This window comes from Apis florea, unplaced genomic scaffold (assembly GCF_048593485.1).
Source record: "Apis florea isolate Af1SG1 unplaced genomic scaffold, ASM4859348v1 contig_3772_pilon, whole genome shotgun sequence".
Taxonomy (NCBI): Eukaryota; Metazoa; Arthropoda; class Insecta; order Hymenoptera; family Apidae; genus Apis; species Apis florea.
In genome coordinates, this window is record NW_028256845.1 from 981,029 (window position 1) to 994,924 (window position 13,896).

At 42.3% G+C, this 13,896-nt stretch overlaps 1 protein-coding gene across 6 annotated transcripts in view; it reads left to right on the top strand.

The window, feature by feature from the left end:
* Positions 1–1,704: 1,704 nt before the first annotated feature.
* Rbp6 (RNA-binding protein 6) overlaps positions 1,705–13,896 on the top strand; it is a 748,813-nt gene continuing 736,621 nt past the window's right edge. For all 6 annotated transcript variants that reach the window (XR_015294477.1, XM_086915315.1, XM_086915313.1 and 3 more), the window contains exons 1-2: positions 1,705–3,103; positions 5,980–6,020. Coding sequence is in view for 5 of the 6 variants with exons in the window: in XM_086915315.1 (XP_086771441.1) it covers positions 6,004–6,020 (17 nt within the window). In the remaining variant the exon portion in view is untranslated. The remainder of the gene's footprint in view (positions 3,104–5,979; positions 6,021–13,896) is intronic.

Here is a 13,896-nt window from a genome sequence, read left to right on the forward strand (position 1 = left end):
TATAAAGGTTCAACCGTAAATTACGAATACTTGGTACGAACAATAAAAACAGAGAGGAACTATACCCCGATTCGCATCCCATTGTTTCGCAAAGTCTCGTGTACAATTTATTTACAGCGCATGATTATAAGGTATGGCATGACGTTTCAGAAAGATGGTATCAATAAAGAAATATCCTGTTATACATATATATATATATCTATATATGTACACCGATACAAAAAAAAAAAAAAAAAAAAACAATGGGAAACAAATTTCATCATACATAATACCATTGTATTGCATTATCGTTTAAGCATCATCCAGTTTGAAGTGCATATAAAGTGGCGCTAATGGAATTCCACTTCCATGCCAATATACGATAGTTCTTAAGCTATCGCTAACTTTAAAACTTCCATATTTTCGAATATTCCGAACTTCGATTTCATTTCTTTAAAAATGTGCATATAATTACAATTTGGAGAAAGTTTAAGACACAAGTACCATCGTTTATTCGATTTTTGTTATTTCCTCTCCCATTTTCGAGCACTAGTCGCGACACATTTAATACCAAAACACTCGGATAGGAGGAAAAAAGGAAATTTGGGTCAGAGAGAGTTCGCTGGTCGAATAATTTTCTTTCGAACCTCGGCGAATTTCGTATTTGTTCATAATTTTCTATAAAAATTTTCCTTCTTCTTCTTTTTTTTTTTTTTTTCTTTACAAGTTAAACAGATCGATCGCGAGATCGATCGAAACTCAGCGAGCGCCGAACATAAATTAACACGGCACAGAGGAGTACGAGAGCGAGGAGGTGAAGCCTGGATGAACGACTGTTAGAGGTTTTCGAGTAATTAGAGCAAACTGTAGCGCGAAAACACGATAACTGGACGTAACGAACCACTCGAATATACCCGCGATGAGCGTAAACAGTTACATTCCCCGTAAAACGCTACGTCTCGATTGGTTCGAACAAAAATATACACACATAATATATATATATATATATATACACACGTGTATAACCATCCATAAAAATTCATCGGCCACTTGGACAACTTCCCCTCTCCCCAAACCAACACCAACCTGCCAAAAAGAGCGTGATAGAATAAAAGGTTTGAGAATGGCGACGCGTGGAATCGGCGATGGGAAATGGAAAAGCGTGTTTCCGCGTTATTGGCACGCTCGCGTGATCCAAGCCTCGCGCGCCAAGCCACCCTTCACGAGGACACTCGCGCGCAGGGTTCGCGCGAACGAGGTAAGAGGGCGAAGCAAGTAGTGCAGGCGAGCGGGTGGTCGGACTTTTTCGACGAGGCGAGCGAGACGAGCGAGCGAGCGAGCGAGCGGGCCGAACAGGCGAGCAGGCCGTGGTCGGAGGCGGGTACGCGGTCGTGATCTCCCCCCTCCCCTCCTCGGCGGGCAGGGACGGCGCAAGCGCGAGATTCTCCCCCACCCCCGGTCGGCGGCGATAAAGAGAGACGGATGGAACGGGTTGAAGCGGGAGGACAGATACCGTGGGTGAGACAGAGAGAGGAGCGAGGAACGGCGAGAACGAGTGAGACGGGTTGCACGCCCCGCCACCGCCGCCGAGACTGCCGCCGCCGCCACCGCCACCACCGCCGCCGCCGCCGCCGTTCTTCCCCGCCGTTTATTCCGCTCCCCTTCTCTCCCCCCTTCCCCCGCGGCACCCCATCCCCCCGCCCCGCGCCCCGAGAGCGCAGTGTCACGTCGAACCTCTCGCAGAGCGCGTCGCACGTCCGAGTACCGGCCGCCGCCCGTCATCAGTAGTCGCCGTACCGCGCAGCCACGTAACCTCTCACCTTCTCCTTAGTTTTTAGTAGTCAGTAGTAGGGGAGAGTGTGGAGAGAAAGAGGAGAGAGAGAGAGAGAGAGAGAGAGAGAGAGAGAACGAGAGAAAGAGAGAGAACGAGAGAGAGAGAGAGAGAGAGAGAGAGAGAGAGAGAGAGCGAAAGAGAAAGGGGGAGAAAGTGAAAGAAGAGAAGAGAAAAAAAAAAAAGAAAAACGGAAAAGAAGAACGAGAAACAACGAGAAGCCGATTTAGTCTGTGAGAAAAAGGGAGAAAACGAGAGGTGGCCAGCCCGTTTTTTCGTCGTCGTGAATTCTCTACTTCTCGTCGCACGTCGTTGTCGTCGTCGTTTTCGACGTCGTCCTCGCCGTCCCGTCCTCGTCGTCTACGTGCTACGTCTACGCCGTCTACGTTTACGTCGTCGTCTACGTCGTCTACGTCGTCATCCTCCTCGTTGTCACCGTCTCCGCTCACGCCGTCGTCGTAGTCGTGATCCGGCTCGACGCGACCAACGCGGATCACGCACAGTATACATACGGTTGTTCGTCGAAATCGTGGTTCGGGATCGAGAGGAAAACAAAAATACGGGGAACGAGAGAAAGAAGGAGGAAGGAGGACGAGAGAGAGGGAAACATAGTGTGTGCGAGCCGTGAAACGTACCGCGCACGTACGTTTCGTTCCACGTTCCCACCGTCCCTGCACAGTCGTATAATTTATCGCGCGACGAGCAGAAGCGCAAAATCCCGAGGCGGACCTTCCGAAAACGACGGGAGCACCGCGCACATCGGGTGTGCTACCAGGGAAACAGAGAGAGATAGGTGAACAACAGGGAGGAGGAGGAGGAGGAGGAGGAGGAGGTGGAGGAGGAGGAGGAGAAGGAAGGAGCGCGAAGGTTAAAGAGGCGCGGAGTAAACGTAACAAAACGGAAGAGGGTCTGGGAGAGGATCAACGAGAGGTAGAAGCCGCGCGTGGTGATAAGTCGCGCGTGAAAGTGCGTGTCGTGCCGTGCCGTGACATCGGGAGCCGTTGACACGCGAAGGATCGAGTCGAGTCGAGGTGTTTTTCGACGAAGGGGCGAACGCAGGGAGAAGATCAGATTCAGGTGACGACGTGGTGTTCAGCGAGAGAAGCGAGGCGGGTATCGGCCAGATTGCCGGCTGCCATTGCCACTGGTACTAGTGTTACCATAGCCACTGCAACCCCGGACACGCGAGAGCGTTGTCATAACGACAAGCCGTGCGCCGCGCGTCGCTATGGAGGCCCAGAACCAGGAAATCGTTGCGAGCGGTTCGCCAGCCGAGGTGCCGAACGATCCAGGGTACGAGAAACCAGGATATATCCCGATCCCAGAAAACAGTTCTCCGCTACATTATCCGCCATTAAACGAGATCGAGCGTGCGTGAAAACGGAGCGAAACGCGTTCGAAAGTGTGTTTTGATATCGCGCGCGAACTATTTACACGGGTCGTGTTGTTCCTCGTCGCCTTGTGTTTCTGTTCCCCTGCTCCACGTTTTTCGAGTGTTTATTATGTTGATGCTTTCTTACCGTTCCGATACGAATCATTCCGTCGTATCGTACGAAAATGATTCACGTTTGTTGTTACGCGGTTCGTTTCGTTATTATCGCTCGGTTATCCGTTATACCGGAGGCATCGTTTCAAATTGTCGTTTTTCGTGGATTTTTTCGTCGCCATGATAACGCATAGCTGGGAGCGTTATGTATATATATATATATATAGTGTTTACGTTTGTCGGACGCGTGAATATGCGTGCCACGGCGCTCTCCTCGGACCGGTAGCGCCTTCTTTCAGTGATCAGCATCCCCCTCGAGCCTTGATGAAAGGAAAGGAAGGGAGACGAAGGGGAAAAGTTAGATGAATGGGAAAGAGGAACAGCAGGGGTCGTGGAGAAAGGGGTGAGGTAGGGAGGGAAAGAGAAGTGTGACTCAACACCTTTGAATTTTGCCGCCAACGATGGTTCAATAGTTCCGAATAAATATTTTTCGGATATCGAGAAGTGATTGTTCGGATAACGATTGTTCGTTGAAGAAATAACGAGGGAAAGAAAAAAAAAAAAAAAAAAGCAACGAAGAAACGCGACAAAATCATTGTGCTTCGAAGGGATAGATACGATGTGTCACGTGATGGTGAAAGTTTTCCGGCCCTCGAGCCACAGTGTCTCGCGTCACCACGTGACTCGTGAGTAAAAACAGAGGAGAAGCTCGGCTGGTTTATCAATCACCGGTTCAAACTTCTCGGGACGTTTCGTTTTTTTTTTTTTGTGGACGTAACCGCGTGTGTGTGTGTGGTGTACGGATACGATAACGTGTACGTGGTCGGTACGAGGAAATGCAAGCACACATGGAACGTTAAAATCCTTTCACGGGGATGATGACAAAGTTTAGCAATTCCAGTGTAAAGTTAGACAGGTTGGTTGTGCATCGCTCGGCCCGATCGATTCCGACGACGTATGATCAATGGTTTGCCCTGTTAATTCTCTCGAACCTATCAACGGGGGTATAGTGCGGTAGCCTACTCCAGTTCTTCGTATCACGAAGACCTAAAGAGAGAACCGAAGAGGCATCGCGGGAACGGGGAGTGAGGACCGAGAGGGAGGAATGCGTGGGTGAGGGGAATAGGTTATATCGTGCCACGGAAAATCGATGTTCAAATGCGCCACCACGTGATTACGTCCACAACGCGAGAGCGTTATCTTGGTGGATATACAGCTCGCAGCGATAATCTTTGCTTCCCAGTAATGCCGATGCATTAGGTTGCCGGTCGGTGTTATGACCTTCTTTTCAAACGTACCGGGGAGAAAAAAGTGCGGAAGTATGTATAGGAGTATAGGAAGTACATGAGTACGGGAAAAAAAAAATTGTATGCATTTTCTCACGGATTCACGACTCGATTAATAAACGCTGGTATTGACGTTAACAATACAACGTACTGCAGACCGATCCATTTTATAGAACGCGTTAAATTATTTCGTGCCGGTTAGTTCGTGCCGCAATTACCGTGCAGTATTTATACGTTCATTGACAAGAATGTATTTGCTATAAAGACGTTATTTGTACACGACGTTACGAGGCACTGTTAAAAGTTATTCATTCGTGATTGACTGACACGTCATCAGGAGCGGCGAGATTGTTCAAATAAAACTGTGTTTTGACGACTGGTGACAATGGAAATAATTGACGGTATTAGGAGATGTAACAACGCGTATCGATTTAAACAAGCACTTAACAGTGATTAGGATAACTATTGAATGAGTAATAAAAGTGAATTTATCCGGTTTCGAAATCTCCCAGCGGTATTTATCCCTCGATATTCGAATTGACGTTAGAAATTTTATTTTACAATAAAATGGTTTATGTGCCATTGGTTATTTGCATAAGAATAGCTACGAAGAATAATCTTTCTACGTGTTCTTAAAGAACTCTTGCTCTAACAAGTTAAACACGGTATATTTAAACGAGCCCGTATCTAGAATACATTTACATTACGACCACGCGTTTACCGTGCCCTTGCGAACCCGCGATGCGTAAAAGCTTTTACGGTACCGATTACGATAGTATTTCTCGTAAACCGGTTAATAAGTACAATCTGGTACGGCAACGCACCAACTAGGCTCGTTTCGTTGCACGAGGGGATAATTTATTTTGCTATATATAATTTATTAAATTTCAAGAACATCGCAAATTAGGAATAAAATATTTTCTCGACGTTACGTTTATCATCATTAGACATAAAAATTATTTAAATCCAAATAATCACCATCAATTTTAACGTAGATAATTTCAAGCAATTTTTTACGATTAATCGAAATTAATAGGATCGAAATAAATATTATCAATATCGAAGAAAGAAGGCGCTCAGGTACGAGGAGAACACGTGTTCGTTGTGTTTCGCGCGTGAATCGTTTGGTTTCTGTTTTAAATGGATGCAACGTCTCGGAAATTGAACGACGTGTTTTAATGAGGTTATTATTAATGCATAAAGAAAAGAAAAATATCCGCGAGTTGTTCAGTTGTTGGTTGATGTGTGGTGACACCTGCCGTCGACAAACGGAGACTGCGCAGGGGGTCACAATACCGGAAGTTACCCTCTGCCGGCAGTCTCCCCTATCTTCCTTCGTCATCTGCCGGAGATGCAACCTGATGCCGATGCTGATGGATTCATCTTTCTTTTTCTAGGAAAATGTTCATCGGTGGTCTATCATGGCAGACCAGTCCAGGTACGTGATCGATATTTTTGTTTAAAAAAGAAATATCGATTTTTGATCTCAGCAATCGCTTTCAAACGTAGCGCCTTCTATCGTTGCTCCGTTTCGTGCGCGCGCATCCAGTTAAATTCGAAGCGTTACATGCGCGTCCAACTGTCGTTCAAAAGTCGACGCGCATACGTTCTGTTTTGTGCAGTGATTAGTGGTTTTAATTTGCTTTGTGTTGTAATCCTGATACGCCTTTGAAGTTATTCAGGATGAGTGGAAGTAAGGTAGGATCTCATAATACTTTTCTATTGATTTTTAGATCGATATTGTGTAAAATATCTGTCACTCATACGTTTCGATTTCACGTGTCCGTTGAGAGGTTAGATTGGCGATTGAATTTATAACGTAATTTACTGTTAAAGTATTAATTAGCTGATATATTCTGTTGTCCGGGTTTATTTAAAAAGAAACGAACAAGTAAAATACGAATAATATGAATAGGATATTCACATTGATTTTCCATATCGATATTCTGCAATAGGACGAGCTTGCTTGCTTGTATTAGAGAAGAAAGTCTTTATCTTTCGTATTCAACACATACATACGATACATATATTGACTATATCGTTCGGATTATCGTAGATATATCGATATATAAATATTATTTAAAATAATCGATTACTGTTTTTTTTAATAACAATTATTTAATTGAAAAATTATCAAATTTATTAACTTTTATATTAATTTATAATATTAATCTTTCAAATATTAATGATCATATTCGAAAGGTAATCAAACATAACCATTAAACTAGCCATTAACCTAATCATTTAGAGCAATATTTAAAGTAGGTAAATGATTGATGCAAAAACCATTCGTTAACCGGTTTAAAATTGCGAATTATACGATAATTTTACTATTTATAGTTATTCAAATAGAAAATTATTATCGAGATCTCGGTGACTTGATAAATTTACAATAAAAAAAACGATATTATCTCGAAACAATCGAAACATTCTTTATTACCTGCATCGTAAAATAACCTCACTCGTTAACAAAATAACGAAGAAATAACAATATATTACGCGAAGGAATATAATTATAAATTTGAAAGAATCGCGAAAAATATTCAGGGCGAGCGAAAAAGTGATCTTTTCGTGCGAAAAAGAGTCGCTTTATAGGAATGAAGGGAGCGTGCGTGGTCGATGAGGTAATGATGAGGAGCACGTGCAAATTCAAGGCGTTCCTTTTGACGAGCTTCGGCTCGGCCTCTTGCTCGCGTGTTCGAGTGTTCGAGTTAGCAGTCCTTTTATCTTCGTTAAGAGACTCGTGCCGTTCGGGTGTAGGGAAGAAGGGAGGGAAGGGAGACAGAAAAAAAGAAAAAATTGCCTCGACGAGAAGTTGGAACGCGGAACGATAATCGTATCTGGTACCGTAAATGGCCACGAATCGTCACGCGCGTCTTTCGATTGTCGGCGGAAAAAAAAAAAAAAGAAAAAAAAAGAAAAAAAAAAGAAAAAAAATAAGAACGCGTATAAAAGCGCGTGATAAGATTGAGAAGAATAATTGATAAAGCGAGGTGTGCATGTGACGCGATTTTGAGAAATTGCCACGCCAACGAGCGGAGCCGCGAGAAACGCGACACGGTCTCGCGTGTCGTAAAGATTTGATCATTCGTCACGTGCAACGATTGGAGAAATCGCGTTGGATACGAGTCTCGGATGGTTCTTTCGCGAGTCTTGGATTGAAAAAGAGAACGTTTTATATCGATGAACGAAGGAACGAATGGGACGATAAATGTCGCGGTTTCGTGGGATAAAATTGTTTTTCTTGAAATGGGAATATAAGGATTAAGGAATCGTAAGAAATCGTTTTCGCGATAGGTTTTTCACTCGAGATGGAGTTAGTTTCACTTTCTTTTCTCTCCACTTTTCTTTTTCGAGATCATCGAACGAATAAATCGTTTAATAATTTCGTAGGAATAATCGTTCAGAGAGGGATATAATATTCTACAGCACAATGAGAGACTAGGAATTAAATTATTCGACGAATCGTGTAGCAATTATTTCTGATTACGGTCAGATAGGTTCGTGACATAATTAACGATGCAATGTTTCGCCGATCTATACAAGTTTTTCTTCCTGGGCGGCTCCAATTAAAGGATCTTTCTCTCTCTTTCTCTGCTGAATTATTCAATTACACGAAAAAATATTCGTCCATTATCATGCGGAATTCGTAGGAAAAATGCATGTTAAATTACGTGACATTTAATTAACCTTTCAAACACAGTTGAAAGAAATTTGTCCTTTTTGTTTCTTTTGTGGTTTCTTTATTTTTTTTTATCTCAGATCTTTCGATCACTCTCGCGATGAACTTGAACATACGAGCGAGAATCGTCCAATTTCTCGTAAAATTGATGATAATTTTGCGATTATCTCGAGAAAGCAACTATGTTCGTTTCGAAGAAAAGTATTCAAGCCGTGCGTCTGAAAACGACGAACAAAGACGTTCTTATTCGAATTAATATAATTATACGATTAAGATTGTCCGTATTGCGAAATTAATCACGATTGCTTAGAAAATAAAAGTTACTAGTAAAATTTTCATAGTAAGATTTTGACAGATATTTTCCGATATATTTATTAAACTCGCGTTCAAATTCTTTTTATTGCTCCGTGAAATGAATCATAGAAGTTAAATTGATCAACTCCATTAAGATAAGTGGAATTTGCATAATTATTTTGCAAAGTAACGTTATCGGTGAAATTTTGCGAGTCATAAATTATAATTTTTTTTCCCAATAACATTCAATATAATAATAATAATTTCGATAATGTAAACGATCAAAGATAAACAAATGATACAAATAAATTTTTATCTCAATTTTCTCAATTGATATTAGAAAACCGGTCGTTGCGTGTTGTTAAAACTAGATTTTCGAAAGAGGAACATTAACATCTTATTCATGAATAGAAAGTGAAAACTCGCCGTACCGGTTGCCACGATTAAACTTAATTGAATTTATCTAATTACCATCGCGCGAAAGAAAACACGAATGAACTCCCGAGGAAATAAAATTAATTCGAAGACGCGCTTTTAATACACCGTTACACCGCAATGGATTATTAGCCGTGACTATTTCCTCTTTAACCAACACACAACGAAGGTATGCATAACGTTTTGCTAATTCTTCGATCATTAACATACCGTGATAATGTACGAATTACCGAAGCAAATTCTCAAACGTTGCATAATCTCGAAAGCCGCACGCTAAACGCGTGCACACTTTATCCACGAGGTTAATATTTCGAGAAACGGTCTCGCGCTTTTTGTCAATTACGCTCCGCTGAAATAGTTTTCGTAACTCAGGGACGAGAATCTCCTGGAAAAAGAATAAAAGGAACGAAGGCGGAGTAGGCTCATTAGCGTTATTTGCCGTCGTTACATAAGTCTACTCTACTACTGTCTCGCTCCATCCTCTCTTCCATCTCTTCTTCTCGTTTGCTTTGTCAGAACAGTGCTTTCCCGTGACTCGATTCCGCGCGATGAAAAGTGAAACAATACGAAAAGAAAGAAAGAAAAAAAGAGAACATCGAGGAAGAGCTCTTTTTTTTCCGTTTCACGCCACGTGTGTATCCATTTTCTCATCGGGGCGATCGGTCTCGGCTCTGTGATAAATCTACGCGCGGATAGTTCTAGAGGAGCTGAGAAAATCCACGGATAAGAATAAACTTTGGTCAGAGAGAAACGAGATTTCGAGATTTCGCGGTGGACGACGCGAAATTTGCCGGTGAATTATCGTGGAACAATGATCGATCGATGCCACGTTCGCGCTCCATTTCCAACGGTTCAGCCTTCCTTTCATCGGCGACGCTGCGAGAAAGCGTGTCTGAGGTAGAAAAAGCGGAGCAGTCGTCCGGCCGTTGTGCACCGTCGTAAAACCGTGTTTTGCGCCGCTCTGTTCCGCAAAAGTTCATAGGTACAAAGATACGGTGTGCGCGAAGCGTGGGAAAGCGCCTACGTGTATGTTGCTTCTATGGCTCATCGCGGATATGGAACGAGTTACCGTCTGAAACAGTACCGTCTGAAATAATTGTATTCGTGGAAAATGACTGGGCCGGGCCCGAGAAGTTCTTTGCCCTCTTTTCAGTCTCCGGTTTTCTCTAACAGGTTCATTCATAGGTTGAAACGAGAGCCCATCCGATGGGTATTTATATATTTTAGATCGCGTGGAAATTTGATTAATGGCGGGGTATTAGAAAGGTTTTAGAAAATTTAAAAATATATCTAAGCCAACTTGAGTTAAAGATGAGAGAAGTTACGTGAATATGTATTCGAAAGTGCTTCCTTATATATATCTCTCTCTTACCGGGATACCGTATGAGTGTAGGATTATAAAATAGCAGGTAGTGTCGCTAAGTAAAAATATAACAAGGTCTGGAACACGTGTAAAGCTTAAGCTACTTAAATTGTATATAAGGAATTGTATATATGAAAAAAAAAAAAAAAAAAAAAGAAGAAGAAGAAAATGCAGAATAGAAATATCACGATTTCGATTATCGTATCGTTTTATTAGAATCTCGTATCTGCAGTATCGGTAAATTAATTAACTTGCCAGTAAAAAACGAATAAAAAATTATCCTGATAGATAAAAATCCCGTTTTAAATATATTTCGATCATCTACTTCTGAATCACTCACAGTATATCAGACACAGAGATCCAAGATTGTTCCCCGTGAATTCCATTAAATTATCGCAATGCCGCATGAACTATTAGTATGTATCAGATATACTTTAGCATTCCTAGCTCTCGTTTCGTTTCTACCTTTCTCTTTCACCTTTCCCACTGAAAAAGTACATTGCCGTGACCGAGACGAGCCAGTTTGTCGTTGCATCGAAGAGAGAGAGAGAGAGAGAGAGAGAGAGAAACGGAAGAAACGAAACGTCAGAATGGCGAGGAAAAATACTCGTTCTTCTCGTTTATATCTATCCGCGTTAGCGTGTCCACGTCAAGGCGGTCGTGCACGGAAGACCTCGTGGTGCGTGCGACTCGTGAGCGGGGCTCGGGTTCGCCTCACCGATCGCTTCATCGTGGCGCACGAAGTTTCGCGAGGCTTACGAGACAGTGTCGCATTACGAGCCGCATAATCCCGCGTGTTGGAACGTAATACGGAATCGCTGGTTCCGGTACCGAGTTGGCGGTGTGTTACGCAAACGCCCGCCTACAATTCAAATCGTTTCGTTAGCCTCAACGATTCTTTTTTCTTTTTTTTTTTTTTTCTTTTTTTTTCCCCTCCGATAAAAACTGATTTTACTTTCTACGAAAAATTTCTACGAACGATTTCGTACGATCGACTGATTATTTTTTTTTTTTTTTTTTGGAGAAAAAATAACTTTCTCTCAATTTGTGTGAAAGTCTACGATGATTTTGAAGATTCGTTTTTTGCGTTTTTTTTTTTTTTTTTTTAATTGAACGATGCGCATTATACGTCACTTATTTATCGAATTTTTGAAAAAGGAAGGTTAGTCGTTAAACGATGATGGCATTTAATAATAAAGGGAAGCAATTTAAAAGAAAATATTCTTAGTTTGTTGTGAGAGTTGAGGAGAGGGAATTCTTTGTGTTTTTGAATCTCGGTTGAAAGAGATCGGGCAGGGGTCGAAATCCAATCCGTGGAGACCGCACGTTTCCGTTTATATTTGATTGGCCGCGGAGGGTTTCGGCGGGCATTGTGATCCGGCAGACGTTTCTAAACCGGTGTGTTTGCCGATTGAATCGGTTATTCGCAGTGCGTATATTAATGCACGTATTACACGATAATGCGATTTCAAAATGCGGTTTCGCGTCCAAAGAGTGATTACGTATTAATCGTGTGCACCGGCGATGTGTAATTTGTCAGCGAGATTTGATGGATCGAACAATATGAAACGGTTTAAAAACGATTCGCTAATTAATGGCCAGTTTAATATCTTCTTGTTAAAATGTAGACGTAAAAATATCAGGGGATTGTAAAATGATTTTAGAATCCGAGGTTATGACACCTGGCGGGAAATAAAACCGAGGATTTATTTCGTTTTGTTTAATGCAAACTGTGCTCGCCTGCTTCTATTCGTCGGAATATGCACATGGAATAATAGTCATCGGTGATTACGCGTTTACGACAGTTACGTGCTATTGCAAGGTAACAAAATGTTATGCGTGACAGTAACCATAAAGGCAGAACTAGGAAAGATAAGAATATTCGAGGAAACTAATGATGATCTTTCCTCGTCTCGCCAGAGACGTTGAACGACAAAGAACGTATCTAGATTCGCAACTTATATCGTTTCAAACCTCTTCCTTTTTTGCCAAAGCAGAAACGATTCCACGCCTCGCCCGCTTTATCTTACCGCCATTTCCCCCGCAAATATTTTTCAAAAATATCGGTTCCCATCGGATCCACTATTTTTGCGACGATTGTCTCGAGCGTCTTTGTTCAAGATCCCCTCTCCGCTAGTCACGCTTTCCAACAATTACATTTTTCAGTTGGCAGTTGTTCACCTCGTATCCAGAGTTATCGTAGGTTCGAGCTATAATCTCGCCTTTTATGATTTTATCGCAGGGGAGTTGCATATACGTGCACGCGTCACAGTTTAACAGCAGCGGGCGCATGCTCGATCGTGGAAGGATATCCGAGATGTGTGCCATTTTTTTCGCTTCGTGTTTTACGTTTGCCCTTTTGTTTACCGTCTCTCGCCGAGATTACGAGCGGTGTTACCTTAATCCGTTTCATTCTCCGTGATTTCAAGATATCCAGCATAGCTCCACGTACGTACCACGCGTAAAAATCTTTTTACTTTTGTTACTCGCCGACGTAAAACCGCACATTTCTCAGATATGGATATTTGTACACGTGGAAAAAAATCTTTTTTTTTTTTCCTTTTCCTACGTTTCGTGATTACGCAAAAAAAAAAAAAAAAAAACAACAACAACAACAATACTCTTTATAGAGATGTCGAGCACAATGGTGTTCGACAGCAACGACTCTTCAATTCGACGCGATTTCGAGCATAGAATCCAATGAAATCGTGATCCGTGCGTCTGGTTTCACCGGATGGTTTCACCGCGGAGCTCGATTATTTTTCCTCCGTTTTCTTCGACGATTTTATCGTCGTTACGATCGTTGCAAAAGAAATTGCTGAAATAGATAAACTGGAAATACGGAAAATCTTCGCATCTCGCTTGGGAACAACTATTCGTAGTTAAAAAGTATTTTTGCAATTACGTAACCGATGTAAGTAAGCTCGGCTATCTTTTTGGAGCAGAATGAGATTTGTCGGATAACCCGTTTTTCTCTAAACCTCGTACGCACGTGGTTTTCATTGGCCGGCGCCTTGATATTTCAAGTCATTCAAATGGTTACTTGGCAGTTTGGGCCGGTTCCAGGTATTGTCGAAACATCGTGGCACAACGTGCACGATGCTTACGACCATCGTGCATCAGTTTGCACCTAACTCTCATCGCTTTCTGCGCCGGTTAACGACAATACCGTGTTATACCGACGAAAAACGAGTACACAGCGATGAAAGCTTCCAATTCAAATTGCTTTCCGTCATAGCCTCGGCCGCCGCGTATTGTTCCTACAATTCCGACTGTACGTAATAATTTATTGTTTCGTGTACAAGCAACGGGTCGCGATATTCGAGAGCGATGTAAATCGCGCTATTCCGTTTTTAATATCAAATAACGTTTTTTTTTCTTTTTTTTCTTTTTTTTTTTTTTTTCTTCTCGAAAACAATACGTTTCACTGTCATCGCCTTTTGACGGATATTTTGCATTCGATTACCCCCCTTTGTTCCGTTTCGAGTGGAATGGATACAGCCACAGATCGGACGTAATGATCATTTTCTTATTCAACGA